The 20,011-nt window shown below is 44.5% G+C and overlaps 1 protein-coding gene across 1 annotated transcript in view; it reads left to right on the top strand.

Annotated features, from left to right (window-relative positions):
* The window catches only part of mdn1 (midasin AAA ATPase 1), a 194,542-nt gene that overhangs the window by 136,808 nt on the left and 37,723 nt on the right, over positions 1 to 20,011 (top strand). Inside the window, exons 71-78 of the mRNA XM_078212495.1 lie at positions 1,363 to 1,472; positions 4,290 to 4,363; positions 6,988 to 7,168; positions 7,827 to 7,986; positions 8,921 to 9,067; positions 14,871 to 14,997; positions 17,461 to 17,566; positions 19,857 to 19,972. Of these exons, the coding sequence (XP_078068621.1) occupies positions 1,363 to 1,472; positions 4,290 to 4,363; positions 6,988 to 7,168; positions 7,827 to 7,986; positions 8,921 to 9,067; positions 14,871 to 14,997; positions 17,461 to 17,566; positions 19,857 to 19,972 (1,021 nt within the window). The remainder of the gene's footprint in view (positions 1 to 1,362; positions 1,473 to 4,289; positions 4,364 to 6,987; positions 7,169 to 7,826; positions 7,987 to 8,920; positions 9,068 to 14,870; positions 14,998 to 17,460; positions 17,567 to 19,856; positions 19,973 to 20,011) is intronic.

Here is a 20,011-nt window from a genome sequence, read left to right as displayed (position 1 = left end):
TGGGTCTAAATGCTTTTCTTTAGTTAACAAGAAACTTGGGTTGTTTTGCAATAGGCAATAAAATATGCTTATGGATTGAATAGCACCATTTTGTAACAAAATGCCCCCAAGTGGCATTACAAGGGACTGTGGAGCAGAAACGAGGGGGCTGGTTGAGGAAAAGGACTGGAGGTCCAGTTGGAGACAGTTCTTTTGGATTTTGAAGGTTTGTAGACTGAAGATTAGAGAGAATTCAAATACCATAACACTTTTTTTTTGCTGGAAAGATAGATGGGGTGGGGGAAATGTAAGGCAGAAGATCTTGAGGGATGTAGGGCTGGAGTATAATGTAAACAAAATGGAACAAGAAGGATTTGAAGATGATTAGGCTTTTCAAGTCCATGTTCTTGTGGATAGATAACCACTGGAGGTCTGGATATAGTGCGTGGAACTCTGTGCAGGTTTGAATGATGGAATACGAATAGTGGACTTTTTGTTGCGTTGACTGGCTGGAGGGGTGGTGCAAAGATCGGTTCAATTCAGGAGGTCCACGCAAGTTTTAATAAAAACAGCAGACAGGTTTGTTTTTAGGTACAGGTTCCAATTCTCCAACTGCCGGCAGCCTATGGAGACCTGATGATATCATGGGATGATCATTATTTGATTTGATTTATTACTGTCATGTGTACTAGTATTCAGTGAAAAGTATTGTTTCTTGCGCTTTATACAGACAAAACTTACCGTTCATAGAGAAGGAAAGGAGAGAGTGCAGAATGTAGTATTACAGTCATAGCTAGGGTGTAAAGAAAGATCAACTTAATGCGAGGTAGGTCCATTCAAAAGTCTGATGGCAGCAGGGAAGAAGCTGTTCTTGAGTCGGTTGGTACCTGACCTCAGACTTTTGTATTGTTTTCCTGACGGAAGAAGGTGGAAGAGAGAATGTCCGGGGTGCGTGGGATCCTTGGGTATGCTGGCTGCTTTTCCGAGGCAGCGGGAACTGTCGACAGAGTCAATGGATGGGAGACACGTGACTGTCCTCTTAGGATGGAGGGGAGGAGGAGGAGGAATGCCCTACACAGTAATTCACCAAATGCACAACTGATATCTACACCAGTTTCAGTTTATGTAAGATGGGGCGAGTTGAAATTATGGATCAATGCTTCTATGATAGCAAGGATGAATGCACAGAAGGTTTAGTTGACAGTTTAAGCATTTGGAGTGTCTATTTCTTGTATGTGCATCCTAATTGGCTATGTGTTTTAGTGAAAAAGTGTAGAAGGTGCACAGAAGAAATGCAAATGATAGTTCATTTGGCTTATAATTTCTAAGAATGTCACAACTAAATAAGTAAAGGACATTAACCAGAAAATTATTTTATTGCAGATGTCTTGTGCAGTTTACTCTGGAATTTATACAACTACTACAAGCAATTTTCGGAGAGTGTTCAGGCTAAAATAACTGAACTCCGTCAACCCATAGAGAAAGAATTGAAGGTAATCAAGAGAGGGGTGAAAATAAAATGGTTCTCAAATGTGACTGTAAGACTTTATTTAATGTGGATGATTAGACGGCATTCTGGCTGTTGCAGGTTGAGTGCAGCTGGAAGGTAATATGTTTCTAATCTCGCACCTCACAATGCTAACACTTGCTTCATTCCAGACAGCAAGCTTGAGTGTGTCAGTAAATGAGATTAGTGGCTTCACCGTTCTGTTTTTGGCATATCTTGTATTTGATCCCTAAAATACACAATTTCAAATGGCCTGCAGAGAGATTTTCGCTAAAGTTTTTATCTGAAAACATTCATCCCACATTGCTTGCCTTTGTTCGGCAAACCTAACACTGATGGCTGAGTGCTGCTTGTGACCAGTAGCCTGGTAGCCGCTACTTGGGTCACTCAGCTGTGACTTTGACCCCTGTACATCTCTCCCTTCTCTTCTCTGCCACCTCTTAATCCCAGCTGGAAAATGTACAACTTCAATCTGCATCTCCTTGCCAGTACGATTCCGAGCAGGAACTGAATGGAGTTAACCTTGAACCTGTGTCTGCCTCCTTAATCATAAAATCCCTATAGTATGGAAGAGGCATTTGGCCCATTGATTCTGCACCGAATCTCTGACAGAATATCTTACCCAGGCCCTCTCCCCTGTAATCCCACACAATTACCATGGCTAACCCATCTAACCTACACATCTTGAGACACTAAGGGACAATATAGCATAGCCAATCCACCTAACCCGCACATCTTTGCAATGTGGGAGGACACTGGAGCACCTGGAGGAAACCCAGACAAACACTGGGAGAATGTGCAAACTCCACACACAGTCATCTAAGGCTGGAATCGAACCCAGGTCCTTGGAGCTGTGAGGCAGCAGTGCTAACCACTGTGCCACCGTGCCAACATCCGCGCTGTAAGCGACCTGCCGAATAGAAATCCGAAACGGATTTCTATTCTGTAGGGGAACCTCCAAAGCCTCTCTGCCCTTGTGCAGTCACCATCCTTCGCAGATTCCCCCCCCCCCCGCTAACCACCCCAGCGGACCCCCCTGGGAGGCAGGCCCCCATCGGCAGAGCACACCCCCAACCTACCTCGATCGCTGGTCTCCCTCCACCATCCTTCCGACTTCAGTCCTTCGAGAGCCTGCATAGAATCATAGAATCACTACAGTACAGAAAGAGGCCGTTCGGCCCATCGAGTCTGCACCTACCACAATCCCACCCAGGCCCTACCCCCATATCCCTAGATATTTTACCCACTAATCCCTCTAACCTACGCATCTCAGGACACTAAGGGGCAATTTTAGCATGGCCAATCAACCTAACCCGCTCATCTTTGGACTGTGGGAGGAAACCGGAGCACCTGGAGGAAACCCACGCAGACACGAGGAGAATGTGCAAACTCCACACAGACAGTGACCCAAGCCAGGAATCGAACCCGGGTCCCTGGAGCTGTGAAGCAGCAGTGCTAACCACTGTGCAGCACCTTCCTGGCCTTCCGCTGGCGTCCGCCGGGGGGGGGGGGGGGGTGCGGGCTCAGATGGATCTCTGGTTGGGGGGGGAGGATGGACTTGGGAGAATCTTGCAAACTGAAAATAATGTAGCATCTTCTTTGTGCTGCCTAATTATCTATGGGAAGGGTAATTAAACTACAGTGTCCTAGTGAGCAATTAGTGATCTGTATAATACATTTGTGATCTGTAACTGGATGATGTCCCTGTAGCCATGAGCCAGCTTGGAAGAATTGTCCCCGTGGTGGAACTTGGTTGGAAATAAGATTCAAGGAGATTACTAAATCTGGGAAATCAACCATAGCGAAAAGAAGTTTGTATTGGCAACTCTTCTCTCACATTCCATGGCAGATGTGCCCCTACTTATGAATGTGATTTGCATGGGCAACATTGGATGCAGCTAATCTGCCTCTGGAGCAGCCTTGGAACCTTTCTTTCATCTTGTTTTCATCTGAACATTGCACGGAATTAGAGGAATTCCCTTTGGAAGATAATGTCAAAATGATAATCGCAGGAACTAAAAACCCACAGTCAAAAATTTGGGAAAATATTTCAAAAATATGGACGGGGGGATATCCTTGAATCTTATTTCCAACCAAGTTCCACCACGGGGACAATTCTTCCAGGTTCACCACAGGACTCTGAACATTTGAGCATCAACAATCCAGTTACAGATCACAAATGTATTATACAGGTCACTAATTGCTCACGAGGACACTGTAGTTTAATTACCTTTCCCATAGATAATTGGGCAGCACAAAGAAGATGCTACATTATTTTCAGTTTGCAAGATGTTTTTCTTTCGTGCCCGGGCGCGCTGCTTCGGATTTTTTTTCGAACTGCGCATGTGCAGTTCAGAGCTCCGATCGTTCTGGCAGCGCTAAGCCCCGCCCACTGCGCGGATCGGACTGGAGCCGGCAAAAAGCGTATGGGCGCGCTCCAAAGAGGATTCGGGGCTCATATCTGCATTACGCCCGGATCCGGCCCTTAGACTCCAAATGATAAAATTCCCCACATTATGTCAATAAGTGCAAGTTGATTCAATGCATTGTTTTTGGTGGGGTCGTTACTTTAAATATTTTGTATATTTAATTTGCATTGCAGTAATTATAAACAGTGATTTACAAACGCTCTTTCTCATGCCTTTCTGAAGGCTCAAAAATACTAAATAGCTACTGATTACTGAGATGACTTCCTTGTCCACCTAACTTGTGCCATTAGATATTTTCCTGCGGGGTATAAAAGGTACGGCACTGGTTGTTGAACTCTGAGCTTCCTCATTAATTCAGTCATGTCTGCCTCCAGGACTTCGTCAAGATCAGCCGATGGAATGATGCCAGTTTCTGGTCCATTAAACAATCAGTGGAGAAAACACACAGGTAATGCAAAGTATCTTCTCGAAAAGAGAGCATCAGGTACTGATGAATGGTTAACAACAAATCAATAAAAATCACTCCAGTTTACCGAAACCATTTGTGCATGTCAACATAAACATTGTCTGGATCTGGTACATATTCCTTTAACTAAAATGGTTTGTGCCAGAGAGGAAGTTGTAGTCTCATTAGCTATCCTAGTTCTAGTCAGGGTGGCACAGTGGTTAGCACTGCTGCCTTGCAGCATCAGGAACCTGGGCTCAATTCCCAGCTTGGGTCTCTGTGTCTGTACGTTCTCCCCGTGTCTGCATGGATTTCCTCCGGGTACTCCGGTTTCCTCCCACACTCCAAAAGACGTACTGGTTAGGTGCATTGGTCATGCTAAATTCTCCCTCGGTGTGCCCGAACAGGCGCTGGAATGTGGCGACTAGGGGATTTTCACAGTAACTTCATTGCAGTGTTAATGTGGGCCTTTTTATGACACTAATAAATAAACTTTAACTTTAAGCTTTTAAACTATTGTTAAAATGAATGCATGGGGTTAGTATTAGGTTATGCAGAATATACAAGAAGGCAAAACCCTCGGTCCATTTTAGTCACTTCCTCAGCATGCGACTAGGTGGGAAAGTCTATATCGATATGCTGCCCAGTAACCGGGATCAGTTCTATCCTGTAAGAAGCGCACAGCCCACAATCATCCGTGGAGATGAGGGAGCTCCACAACTCGGCCTGTGGAGAGTGTGCAACAAATGAGCTAAAAGCAAATTACTGTGGAAGCTGGAATCTGAAACCAAAAGAGAAAACGCTGGAAAATCGCAGCAGGTCTGGCAGCATCTGTAAGGAGAGAAAAGAGCTGATGTTTCAAAGCTTTGACAAAGGGTCGTCTGGACTCTAAACGTCAGCTCTTTTCTCTCCTTACACATGCTGCCAGACCTGCTGAGATTTTCCAGTGTTTTCTCTTTTGGAAATGAGAACTTGCACTGCTTGTACATCTTCCTTTCCACAACGTAATGCAATATTAGATGCAGCTTGTCTCCAGAAAAGAGAGTGAGCCAAGGGGTGAGCTAATGGAGATTATTGACGGGTTTGGTAGTGTAGACAAGAGATGTGTAAGCATCCAGAACTATAAATATAAGGTGGTCACCTGAAGTTTATGCAAAACTTTTATGTGAAGAATGGTTAGAATTTAGGTGAAAGCAAAATCCTGTGGATGCTACAGATCTGAAATAAAAGCAGGGAAACAGAATTAACATAGAGTCCAACGTGACATTTTGCCGGAACTCCGTTCTGGAGAAGTGATATTGGGGTTGAAACATTAACTATTCCCCCTCCACAAATGCTGCCAGACCTGCTGAGTTTTTCCAGTACTTTGTAGTTAGAATTTAGAACTAGCTACGAAAAGGAACAGCTGAGTTAATTAGTTTGGATACATCTGAAGGAAGGGAGGCTAGATAAGTTCATAAGATATAGGAGCAGGATGAGGCCATTCGGCCCATCGAGTCTGCTTCACCGTTCGATCATGGCTGATATGCTCCTCATCCCCATTTTCCTGCCTTCTCCCCATAACTCTTCTCCCCATTTCCAATTAAAAATCTGTCTAATTCCTCCTCAAATTTACCCTCTCCCAGCATCCACCGCACTTTGGGGTAGTGAACTCCACAGATTCACAACCCTTTGGGAGAAGTAGTTTCTCCTCAACTCTGTTTTAAATGTGCTACCTCTTATTCCAAGACTATAACCTCTCGTCCTAGAATGCCCCACCAGTGGAAGCATCTGCTGCATGTCTACTTTACCCATACCTTTCATCATCTTGTATACACGAGGCATATGGGGTTATAGATTGTTATGCTGAAGGGGGGAGGGGGGGGTGAATGGGCATAAAACCTGGCATGAACCTGATGGGCTGATTGGCCTGTATCTGAATGTGCAATGTAAACTTGACTATAGATTATTGTTGTCTCAAGCGACACGGTGGCACAGTGGTTAGAACTGCTGCCTCACAGCGCCAGGGACCCAGGTTTGATTCCCGGCTTGGGTCACTGTCTGTGTGGAGTTTGCACGTTCTCCCCGTGTCTGTGTGGGTTTCCTCCGGGTGCTCCAGTTTCCTCCCACAGTCCAAAGATGTGTGTGTTAAGTTGATTGGCCATGCTAAATTGCCCCTTAGTGTCAGGAGGATTTGCGGGGTAAATATGTGGGGTTACGGGAGTAGGGCCTGGGTGGGATTGTGGTCAATACAGGCTCGATGGGCCGAATGACCTCCTGTACTGTAGGGATTCTATGATTCTATGAAGCGGGAAAAGCAGAAAGCAGCCCACCAGTTGCCTTGCCGGCTTTCCCCAACATATTAAATGCTTTTTGATATGGGGGGAGGGGGGCATGCTGGCGGGACGGGCTCATTGATTTTTAAAGGGCGGCATGAACTGAAAGAAATAGAAATGAAAGCAGCAATAAAAATAAAGTGGAAGTGCAAACACCCCGCGGAAACAGGACCTCCCCACCTCGAACCTCCCCAAGCAAATCCCGCTTCCCTACTCCCTCCCGGCAGTGCCCAGACGCTGCCCTCTGGCAGCCCAAAACTAGATCCAGCACAGCCTGACCATCGTGCAACTTCTTCTAATGTGTATCCGCAGAACGCTGTTCAAGTTTATGAAGAAATTTGAAGCGGCACTCAACCATCCGTGCTATCCTGCGTTAACAGAAATGGAAAAGGCTGGAAACTTGGATAGTGCTGACCAACAGGCACCGACCAAGGTGGAGAAGCTGAACTGTGTGCTCAGAAAGGTTTCTTCAGAAAAATGCCATGTGACCCAGGTATATAAACACATGCTGCTGTACCAGTATGTGAATTTGCTGTAAATTGATTAGTATTTCCGTAGGAAGGAGTGATGGCACAGGTCATAGAGTCAGAGGTTTACAGCATGGAAACAGGCCCTTCGGCCCAACTTGTCCATTCTGCCCTTTTTTTTAAACCCCTAAACTAATCCCAATTGCCCACATTTGGCCCATATCCCTCTATACCCATCTTACCCATGTAACTGTCTAAATGCTTTTTAAAAGACAAAATTGTACTCGCCGCTATTACTACCTCTGGCAGCTTGTTCCAGTCACTCACCACCCTGGGTGTGGAAAACATTGCCCCTCTGAACACTTTTGTAGACTAATTAGTCTTGCACTCTGCGAAACAGTAGCTAATATTAATGTTTGTTGGTTTACTATGTTACATTTAATGTAATTTCAACGTTTTAACAGCATTCTCTGGACTTCTGCTGCATTTTGAAATGTTCTTTAATGGCACTTATGGACTCTGTTACAATTGAACCTAATTTTGAGAGCCAGATTTTGTAGCACAACAGCAGTTTTTTTTTCTGGAGACAGTGACGAGAACATTTATCCAGTTATTTATTTAGTCAGTGTATTGTAATAACTAAAAACTTTCATGATTTCTAACCACCATCCAATGCTGTTGCAGGTTATTTTTCCTAACTCTTCGAAAGATGATGCCTCAGGAGAAGGGAGTTCTCTTCAGAGCCGTCTACCAGCGCTTAGTAAACGGATGAGGAAAATGTGCCTGAAACTTATGACGACAAATTCTCTTCCCAGTTTTGTAGAAAGTCTGGATCAATTTACAGGTATTAAAAGACTTGAATTTAATGATTCCCAGCCTTTACACTCTGGACATGAACCCAATAATGGAGTGAATATAGTTCTAATACAAAGCGAATAATGAATTGTTGAATTGCTGAAATTTGGTTTCTACCAGAAGTTATTGAGTCGGAAAAAGGTCAGAAGTGATATGACAGTAAACTGACCAGTGATTCCAAGTTGGAGATCGGGATACATCATTTTGTAGAGGGCTGTTAGATCCAATGTCCTTCATTTTGTTATGGCCTGTCTTTCCACTCCAAAACCTGAGTTTCTTTTTTTAATGGGTAAATATTTGAAATGGGGCACGTGCCAAGTCCCTTAAGAACCAGCACAGACATGGCAAACTAAAGGATCGCCTTGTGATAAATCCATGAATATGCCAAATTCAAATCTTTAATCTTTTTTTGATCCCTGACTTGCGATTATAGTCTTGTATTTTGGATGGGATTCTTATTCATGCATACCAGTAAGTTCACAAATAAAGTGAAATATTGTGGATGCTGGAAATCTGAAATAGGCATAGAAGCAGAAAATGGTGTCAATGTTGAATGGGTCAGACAGTTTCAGGCAACGATGGTGAAATCCCATCAACCAGAAACATTAATCCTACCTTTCTCTTTGCTGCCTGATCTGCAAAACATTTGAGGTTTTTTTCCGTATGAGGTTTCTAGAGTTCCCTTGTATTCGGTTGCATATGTTTGTTGGCACCACAGCTTTGCGCACTTTTATTGTTGACTGCAGTAGTCCAAAGGAATAAATTGTAGTGCTGATAAACGTTATAGTTGTGGGGTTGTAAGGAGTTGTTAACGTTGGATGTCTGTCAGTGGTGGAAATAGGGAAATACCACAATGTCCGTATCATTGAGCCTTCCCAGTAAAGCCGGATGAATTACAAGCTCTTGTGTCCTGATGCTTGCAGGTGATGTCATCACTGCTGTACAGGATCTCCAGTCTCTTGCAGTTGACCAAACAGCTGATAAGGACAAGCAGCGGTCAGAGGTCAAACACATTCTGATGCAGAAGCAAAGAGCCTTGGCAGATCTCTTCAAACACCTTGCTGAAATTGGTGAGTATAGAACATAGAACATTACAGCGCAGAACAGGCCCTTCGGCCCACGATGTTGCACCGACCAGTTAAAAAAAAAAAAACTGTGACCCTCCAACCTAAACCAATTTCTTTTCGTCCATGAACCTATCTACGGATCTCTTAAACGCCCCCAAACTAGGCGCATTTACTACTGATGCTGGCAGGGCATTCCAATCCCTCACCACCCTCTGGGTAAAGAACCTACCCCTGACATCGGTTCTATAACTACCCCCCCTCAATTTAAAGCCATGCCCCCTCGTGCTGGATTTCTCCATCAGAGGAAAAAGGCTATCACTATCCACCCTATCTAAACCTCTAATCATCTTATATGTTTCAATAAGATCCCCTCTTAGCCGCCGCCTTTCCAGCGAAAACAATCCCAAATCCCTCAGCCTCTCCTCATAGGATCTCCCCTCCATACCAGGCAACATCCTGGTAAACCTCCTCTGCACCCTCTCCAAAGCCTCCACATCCTTCCTGTAATGTGGGGACCAGAACTGCACACAGTACTCCAAGTGCGGCCGCACCAGAGTTGTGTACAGTTGCAACATAACGCTACGACTCCTAAATTCAATCCCCCTACCAATAAACGCCAAGACACCATATGCCTTCTTAACAACCTTATCTACTTGATTCCCAACTTTCAGGGATCTATGCACACATACACCTAGATCCCTCTGCTCCTCCACACTATTCAAAGTCCTCCCGTTAGCCCTATACTCAACACATCTGTTATTCCTACCAAAGTGAATTACCTCACACTTCTCCGCATTAAACTCCATCCGCCACCTCTCGGCCCAACTTTGCAACCTGTCTAAGTCTTCCTGCAAACTACGACACCCTTCCTCACTGTCTACCACACCACCGACTTTGGTGTCATCAGCAAATTTGCTAATCCACCCAACTATACCCTCATCCAGATCATTAATAAATATTACAAACAGCAGTGGCCCCAAAACAGATCCCTGAGGTACACCACTTGTAACCGCACTCCATGATGAATATTTACTATCAACCACCACCCTCTGTTTCCTATCCGCTAGCCAATTCCTGATCCAATTTCCTAGATCACCCCCAATCCCATACATCTGCATTTTCTGCAGAAGCCTACCATGGTGAACCTTATCAAACGCCTTACTAAAATCCATATATACCACGTCCACTGCCTTGCCCCCATCCACCTCCTTGGTCACTTTCTCAAAAAACTCAATAAGGTTAGTAAGGCACGACCTACCTGCCACAAAACCATGCTGACTATCACCTATCAATTCATTACTCTCCAAATAACTATAAATCCTATCCCTTATAATTTTTTCCAACATCTTGCCGACAACAGAAGTGAGACTCACCGGTCTATAATTCCCGGGGAAGTCTCTGTTCCCCTTCTTAAACAATGGGACAACATTCGCTAACCTCCAATCTTCTGGTACTATACCAGAGGCCAACGACGACCTGAAGATCAGAGCCAGAGGCTCTGCAATCACTTCTCTTGCCTCCCAGAGAATCCTTGGATAAATCCCATCCGGACCAGGGGATTTATCTATTTTCAGACCCTCCAGAATATCCTGCACATCCTCCTTATCAACTGTAATACTGTCTATTCTACTCCCTTGCAACCCAGTGTCCTCCTCAGCTATATTCATGTCCCCTTGCGTGAACACCGAAGAGAAATATTGGTTCAATGCTTCACCAATCTCCTCCGGTTCCACACATAACTTCCCTCTGCCATCTATAACTGGCCCTAAACTTGCCCTAACCAACCTTCTGTTCTTGACATACCTATAGAACGCCTTAGGATTCTCTTTAACCCTATCCGCCAAAGTCTTCTCATGTCCCCTTTTAGCCCTTCTAAGCTCGCTCTTCAACTCCCTCTTAGCCAATCTAAAGCTTTCTAGTGCACTACCCGAGTGCTCACGTCTCATCCGAACATAAGCCTCCTTTTTCTTTTTAACCAACAAAGAAACTTTTTTGGTGCACCACGGTTCCCTAGCCCTACCAATTCCTCCTTGCCTGACAGGGACATACCTATCACAGACTCGCAGTAGCTGCTCCTTGAAAAAACTCCACATGTCGGACGTTCCCAGTCCCTGTAATCTCCTAGTCCAACCTATGTTTCCTAATTCTCTCCTAATAGCCTCATAATTACCCTTCCCCCAGCTAAAACCACTGGCCCGAGGTTCATGCCTATCCCTTTCCATCACTAAGGTGAACGTAACCGAATTGTGGTCACTATCACCAAAATGCACACCAACTTCCAAGTCTAGCACCTGGTCTGGCTCATTTCCCAGCACCAGATCCAATATAGCCTCACCTCTAGTTTATAAAAAGTGTCCTGTATGGATTCTTCAACATTCTTGACTGCGTTTAGCTGTCATTTCTTGTTGTATCCAACTCCTGGCCAGAGGAAAATTTACAAGCTCTTGCTGACTTTCCTTACTGTAAAGTATGGTAATAGGATCTATACAACTGAAATTGTGACCTTAAAGAGACAGCATGGTTGAAATATAGATAGTTAGAATATTTATACTAACAACATTTTGTATTATTGTGTGGATGTGGGAAAGATGTTTCCATGAGTAGGCGAGTCGACGATCCAAGGGCACAGTTTCCAAATAAAGGGACGACCCTTTAGACCTGAGATGAGGAATTTCTTCATCCAGAGGGTGGTGCATCTATGGAATTCATTGCCACAGAAGGTTGTACAGGCCAGGTCGTTTAAGACCGAGATAGATAGGTTCTTGATTGGCAGGAGGATCAAAGGTTACGGGGAAAAGGAGGCAGAATGTGGTTGAGAGACTTACCAGCCATATTGAATGGCGGAGCAGACTCAATGGATTGAATGGCCTAATTCTGCTCCTATATCTTGTGGTCTTATTTCGTGATATGATAATGCCACCATAAAGACCTGCCTAGTACCATCACCAGGGACTCATTGTATCAAGTGTCGTGTAGTAAATATTTGGGCTAATTCATGGTTGGGTTGCAAAATAAACTGGATTTGGTGTTAAATTGCATCAATGTGAGTTAGCCTTCAAATTCAATCAATGTTTCCCTCTTGTAGTTCTAGGTGTGTTGATTTAAAGAAATTAAACCAGGCTTGTTCAAAGCAAGCCTCCAGTTTACAAAATAAACAGGTCATAAAAAAATTGTGCTCAGACTATTTATTGAAATATCAAACTACTTTGAATAATTTAAATAGTATAACTTGACCAGTTTGAGTCCAACGGTTTACTGGGGACTCGATCCATTTATTGGTAATAATAAATGCTTGTCATACACAAGCACGAAAGTGCATGAAAGCTGTAACGAATTTAGTCAAGAAGAAAAGAAAAGCCTACAAAAGGTTCAGGGAGCTAGGTAATGTTAGAAATCTCGAAGAGTATACGACTAGTAGGAAGGAACTTAAGAGGGAAATTAGAAGAGCAAGAAGGGGTCATGAGAAGGCCTTGGCAGACAGGATAAAGGAAAACCCCAAGACATTCTACAAGTATGTTAAGAGCAAGAAGATGAGATGTGAAGGAGTAGGACCTATCAAATGTGACAGTGGGAAAGTCTGTATAGAACCGGTAGAAATAGCAGAGGTACTCAATGAATACTTTATTTCAGTATTCACAGTGGAAAAGGATCTTGGTAGTTGCAGTGCAGACTTGCAGTGGACTGAGAAGATTGAGCATGTGGACATTAGGAAAGAGGATGTGTTGGAGCTTTTGAAAAGCATCAAGTTAGATAAATCGCCGGGACCGGATGGGATGTACCCCAGGTTACTGTGGGAGGCGAGGGAAGAGATTGCTGAGCCTCTGGCGATGATCTTTGCGTCATCAATGGAGACAGGAGAGATTCCGGAGGATTGCGGATGTGGTTCTGTTATTCAAGAAAGGGAGAAGAGATAGCCCGGGAAATTATAGACCAGTGAGTCTAACCTCAGTGGTTGGTAAGTTGATGGAGAAGATCCTGAGAGGCAGGATTTATGAACATCTGGAGAGGAATAGTATGATCAGAAATAGCCAGCACGGCTTTGTCCAAGGCAGATCATGCCTTACGAGCCTAATTGAATTTTTTGAAGATGTGACTAGGCACATGAGACGAGGGAAGAGCGATAGATGTAGTTTATATGGATTTCAGCAAGGTGTTTGATAAGGTGCCCCATGCAAGGCTTATTGAGAAAGTGGAGGGGCATGGGATACAAGGGGACATTGCCTTGTGGATTCAGAACTGGCTTGCCCACAGAAGGCAAAGAGTGGTTGTAGATGGGTCTTTTTCAGCATGGAGGTCGGTCACCAGTGGAGTGCCCCAGGGATCTGTTCTGGGACCCTTGCTCTTTGTGATTTTTATAAATGACCTGGATGAGGAAGTGGAAGGATGGGTTGGCAAGTTTGCTGATGACACAAAGGTTGGTGGTGTTGTGGATAGTGTGGAGGGATGTCAGCAGTTGCAACGAGACATAGATAAGATGCAAGACTGGGCGGAGAAGTGGCAGATGGACTTCAACCCAGATAAGTGTGTGGTGGTTCATTTTGGCAGGTCGAATAGGATGAAAGAATATAATATTAAGGGTAAGATGCTTGACAGTGTGGAAGATCAGAAGGATCTTGGGATCCGGGTTCATAGGACGCTCAAAGCAGCGTCGCAGGTAGAGGCTGTGGTTAAGAAGGCGTATGGAATACTGGCCTTCATCAATAGAGGAATTGAGTTTAGAAATCGGGAGATAATGCTGCAGCTGTATAGGACCCTGGTCAGACCCCACCTGGAGTACTGTGCCCAGTTCTGGTCACCTCATTACAGAAAGGATGTGGAAGCTATAGAAAGGGTGCAGAGGAGATTTACAAGGATGTTGCCTGGATTAGGTGGCATGCCTTATGAGGATAGGTTGAGAGAGCTAGGTCTTTTCTCCTTGGAGAAGCGAAGGATGAGAGGTGACCTGATAGAGGTGTATAAGATGTTGAGGGGTATTGATAGAGTGAATTCTCAGAGGCTTTTACTCGGGGCTGAAATGGTTGCCACAAGAGGTCACAGGTTTAGGGTGCTGGGGAGTAGGTACAGAGGAGATGTTGGGGGTAAGTTTTTCACTCAGGGTGATGGGTGAGTGGAATCGGCTGCCTGTAGTGATGGTGGAGGCGGATTCGATAGGGTCTTTTAAGAGACTTTTGGATAAGTTCATGGAAGTTAGTAAGATAGAGGGTTATAGGTAAGCCTAGTAGGTAGGGACATGTTCGGCGCAACTTGTGGGCCGAAGGGCCTGTTTGTGCTGTAGCTTTTCTATGTTCTATGTACTTATTGCCTTTGAGACCTTGCTTCACTGGCAGATTGTTCTATCATCGAATCCCTACAGTACAGGAGGAGGCCATTTGACCCATCGAGTGTGTGTACCAACCACGATCCCACCCAGGCCCTATTCTTGTAACCCTCATTTACCCTAGCTAATCCCCCTGACGGGGTCAATTTAACATGGCCAATCAACCGAACCCGCACATCTTTGGGAAGAAACCGGAACATCCGGAGGAAACCCACACAGACATGGGGCGAATGTGCAAACTCCACAGACAGTAAACCGAGGCCGGAATCGAACCCAGGTTCCTGGCGCTGTGAGGCAGCGGTGCTAACCAATGTGCCACTAGATATGTCACTGCTGGAGAGTCCGAGATTGATTTGTGAGGAATGAATTCGGATGACTTGAGAGGTACTCTGAGGTTTTCCTTGCTTCAGGAACATATGCTGTAAACTGGAGGTGTGTATTTCTGAAATATGGTGCAGTGTATGCCATCTCCTCTCTCTCTCTCCCCAGGCCTGTCTTACCGCAAAGGACTAGTTTGGTCTAAAACAGAAGACCCCCAGGACACACTTTGTCTGCACCCACTTGATATGAAGACAGCTGTAAACACGGTTGACGGCGGTGATGAACTGGATAACATGTAAGCTGTTAGTAGTTTCAGATGAAATGAGAATAATGTAATCTCCAAATTATTATGCATACCTTTCTTTTTAAAAAGAATACTGCAAGGAGAGGGGTGGGAGGAGGTGCATACCAGTGTGCAGGGCCCAAGGATTTACAAGATCTAAGCTTTGTCCCTAACTTATTCCTCATATAAGCTCCTTTGCTATGTGAGGTTGATGAGCGGAAGCTTGTTGGGAATGCTTGTGGATGAATGGAGGAAGCATAGAATCTCTACAGTGCAGAAAGAGGCCATTTGGCTCATTGAGCCTGTACCGACAACAATCCCACCCTGGCCCTATCCCCCTAACCGCACATTTTACCCTGCTAATCCCCCTGACACAAGGGGGCAATTTATCACGGCCAGTCAACCTAACTCGCACAATTTTGGACTGTGGGAGGAAACCTGAGCACCCGGAGGAAACTCGCTCAGACACGGGAAAAACGTGCAAACTCCAAACAGACAGACAGTGACCCAAGCCGGGAGTTGACCCTGGGTCCCTGGCACTATGAGGCAGCAGTGCTAACCAGAGTGCCGCCCGCCCAAATCAAGTTCTTTGCGATATTCGTGCATCTCATGGTGACTGGCTTAAGTGAGCCGTTAAGTGAGTCAAGTCTGTCTTGACTGCAGGAAATGTTAAGGATTGTAGAGAGTAAAAATGGTGCTTTTGGATGAAATTTGTAAAAAAAAAATTAGCCAGGAAATCTGGTTTCGAGACTAGGTAAGAAGTTTAACAACACCAGGTTAAAGTCCAACAGGTTTATTTGGTAGCAAAAGCCACACAAGCTTTCGGAGCTGCAAGCCCCTTCAGGTGAGTGGGAATTCTGTTCACAAACAGAGCATATAAAGACACAGACTCAATTTACATGAATAATGGTTGGAATGCGAATACTTACAACTAATCAAGTCTTTAAGAAACAAAACAATGTGAGTGGAGAGAGCATCAAGACAGGCTGTGTCTTTATATGCTCTGTTTGTGAACAGAATTCCCACTCACCTGAAGAAGGGGCTTGCAGCTCCGAAAGCTTGTGTGGCTTTTGCTGCCAAATAAACCTGTTGGACTTTAACCTGGTGTTATTAAACTTCTTACTGTGTTTACCCCAGTCCAACGCCGGCATCTCCACTTCGGGACTATGGGCAGAATTCGATGTGCAATCTGCCATGTGTTTCATGGTGGTGGGAGGTAGCCCGCCATTGGCCGGCAGTGGGATCTTCTGGTCCTGCCATGGTCAGCGGGATTTCCTGTTAAACACACCCGGCACTGCCGTGAAACCTGTGGTGGGGGTACACTGTCGGCAGGACTGGAAGATCATGCTGGCGTGATGACCGGAAAGTTCTGGCCTATGATTTTTTTTTTGCTGTTGAAGTACAATTGTTAATATATACGTACCTCGACCTTCCTTTCTGATATCCTACCTGCTTGCAACTTTCAACTCCTTCAGAACCATGGCATCAGCATCCCTCCCTGTTTTAAATCTGTCTTACCCAGCATTTTGGCTTTCACTGGCTCCCTGTCCATACAGTGCATTGAATTCAAATCTCCATTACATTGTACCTACCTTCCTACCATCGAATTCTGGCCTTTTTTTATGCGTTCCTTGCCCCAATCTGTCCCCATCTAGCATCGGTTGAATGTTCTTGTGAAGCAAATATAGTTGAGGGTGTGCTTTTCTGAATTATTCAATAACTCTTCAAATCAATGGGCCAAATGCTTCCCTCTGTGCTGCAAGTTTCTGAACTTATAGGAAATGGGTTTGTTCAAACAGTAACTGGTGTAGCTCTCCAGATTGCTGACTTCCCTTCTGGAAATTATGTCCAAACGTTGTTTAATTTTAATTCTGCTTATTTTGCTACGGAGGATGAAAAATTAAAATTGACGTTTCACTCTTGTGAGTTACTTCTGAGAGATTCTCATGGCAGGTAAACTTTCTTAGGGTGGCACAGTGGTTAGCACTGTTGCCTCACAGCACCAGCCTCGGGTCACTGTCTGTGTGGAATTTGCATGTTCCCTCCATCTTTGTGGGGGTTTCCTCCAGGTGCTCCGGTTTCCTCCCACAATCCAAAGTGTGCAGGTTAGGTTGATTGGCCATGCTAAATTGTCCCTTAGTATCAGGAGGACTAGGAGGGTAAATATGTGGGTTATGGGGATGGAACCTGGGTAGGGTTGTTGTCGATGCAGGCTCGATAGGCCGAATGGCCTCTTTCTGCACTGTAGATTCTATGATTCCCTCCATAAACTATTGAACAAGAGGAGTTGCCACTCTCCACATCAATTGAATAGATTTCCAAGGTAATACCTGCACAAGTAGTGCTGGAAAGTTGTTCAATGTTATCATTTGAGGTAATTTAACTCTTGGACTGATGACAGCAAGGAATATTTTTTATTGAACTGATTTTGTACTTCACAATACGATTTAGAATTGACATTTGTTAATGTTGCAGGTTGCTTGCTGAAGTTTCCGCAGCATGGGAGGGCTGTCAGAAGTATTTCTATCAATCGCTTGCACGTCGTGCTGCCCTCCAGGCAGCGATGCGCGCTCCTGCCAAGGTAATGATGGTCACAGTGGCCTTCTGAACATCAGCAGGTGGAATTTCAATCTGAGTGTCTTTGACTCCAGTGATTTTCATCTGTTTTTTTTTGTTGTTGATGGGTATGGGTTAGAAACATCCAGTGATTGATCTGTCATCGTAACAACTGGATCGATAAATCCGCCTTAGTCAAGTGTCAAATCGGGAAATTTTACCAGATGGATGAGAAGGCCATAGTTCAATTTGCTAAATAATGAAAGACATAGAACAGTACAGCACAGAACAGGCCCTTCAGCCCACGATGTTGTGCCGAGCTTTATCTGAAACCAAGATCAAGCTATCCCACTCCCTATCATCCTGGTGTGCTCCATGTGCCTATCCAATAACCACTTAAATGTTCCTAAAGTGTCTGACTCCACTATCACTGCAGGCAGTCCATTCCACACCCCAACCACTCTGCGTAAAGAACCTACCTCTGATATCCTTCCTATATCTCCCACCACGAACCCTACAGTTATGCCCCCTTGTAATAGCTCCATCCACCCGAGGAAATAGTCTTTGAACATTCACTCTATCTATCCCCTTCATCATTTTATAAACCTCTATTAAGTCTCCCCTCAGCCTCCTCCGCTCCAGAGAGAACAGCCCTAGCTCCCTCAACCTTTCCTCATAAGACCTACCCTCCAAACCAGGCAGCATCCTGGTAAATCTCCTCTGCACTCTTTCCAGCGCTTCCACATCCTTCTTATAGTGAGATGACCAGAACTGCACACAATATTCCAAATGTGGCCTCACCAAGGTCCTGTACAGTTGCAGCATAATTGTATTATTGTATATATTTTTATATATATTATTATATTATTAAATTGTATTATTATTATGAAAGCATTATTGTAGTACTGGTACATTGTGTGGGTGAATCGATCCACAAGAAAATAGTGATTTGCTGCTTATGCTACTGGACTAGCAACCTAGAATTTGAGTTAAAATCCCAAAATAGCAAACTGCGAATTAAACAATGAAGCCCAGAATGCAAGAGCTGGAGCCAGAAAAAACAACCACAAAAGCTGCCAGGTTGTTTATTTTTTGTATAAAATGGCTAATTTGGTGAGGAAACCTCCCGCTTCTACTTGTGACTCCCTCCACAATGTTGACTAATTCTCAGAGCAGTGAGGAATGGGCAATAAATACTCCCTTACCATTGTTCTCCACAACCTCAAGTACAACTTGTTTTTAAAAAGTTCAAGGATGTGATGCCTACCTCCTTTCTTGAGGGGCATTGTATAATTTGTCATGGCTCTAACCATTTGGATTTGTAACAGGATCACTGATTACCTATAAGATTTAAATCACTGTACTGCAAACATTGCATCCATGTGCTTTAGATCAAGATATATAAGCAAGGTGATCTAATTTTTAAAGTATTGCGGGTAGGATTTAGTGCCACTGGCACAAATCCTGTCATCGCCACTAAATCATGTGAAAGGCCAAAAACAGGATTTGTGCCAGTGAGATTTCCAATCCCGGTCTTCCCGGACCCTCCCCGATGACACAATCGGGTTCGTGCCGAGGAAGAGCCTGAACCTGATTTGCATGAATTTGAATCATTACTTGGCACTAAGACTGGTTAATGTCGCATCTTCAGCCCTCACTGAATCTTCCCACTCACCAGATTGTAAATGGGGACTATGTGAGCTGGGCGCCTGGTGGCTCAGATGTCGGTGACACCTGGCATACGTGAGCACTGCGCTAAAGCAGGGAAGGGTTCTGATGTGTGCTGGCGGGTGTCCTCCTGACTTGAATTCAAGAGCAAATGCTGTGAAGGCGTTAAAATGCTTCATTGAAGTGCTCAGATGATCCCTCCAAGTGCCTGAAAATTGCAGTCCAGATTGTACCGGCAGGAATGGCACCGATTTTCATACCGAAAATGACACTTCGCTATTCTTTTTCCGAAAATTCGGCCGAGGGAGTGGGTTTCACAAAGGTTGTGTGTCAAATGCTGAACAGCTGAATCTAGGCATTTAATTCTTATCCATAAATAGAACTTAACTTTGGAAGAAATTCTTATTAGAACTGAGTTGATGAGTTGCTAAATTGCCACCTCCAAAAGCAGTCACTGGTAGTGGCTAATGTTCAGGTTAGGAAAAAAGTGCAAAGATCAGATTTGCCTGGACAATGGTGCAAGCTCGATGCATTAGTTTTATTCCTTTAGTATGTTCTTCAATTTGTTTGCCATTCGTTGTCGAGAGATCTTCCTACTCGTGAAATTTCCAGCTTCTGTTTTAACGACGCTTGTTTGGCTTTTGTAGGAACTTAGTCTCGGTAACGTTGAACGTTGTCGAGGATTTACAGCTCACCTGTTGAAACTACTGATCAAACAAAGGCAGGGCCTGACTGGACTAACGGAACAGTGGGTCAGTTTAAGGTACGTTATGTGGCTTCGCATTTTAAGATGTTTGAGTGG

The sequence above is a fragment of the Mustelus asterias genome, chromosome 5, assembly GCF_964213995.1.
Source record: "Mustelus asterias chromosome 5, sMusAst1.hap1.1, whole genome shotgun sequence".
Taxonomy (NCBI): domain Eukaryota; kingdom Metazoa; phylum Chordata; class Chondrichthyes; order Carcharhiniformes; family Triakidae; genus Mustelus; species Mustelus asterias.
This window is presented reverse-complemented; position numbering and strand designations above follow the sequence as displayed.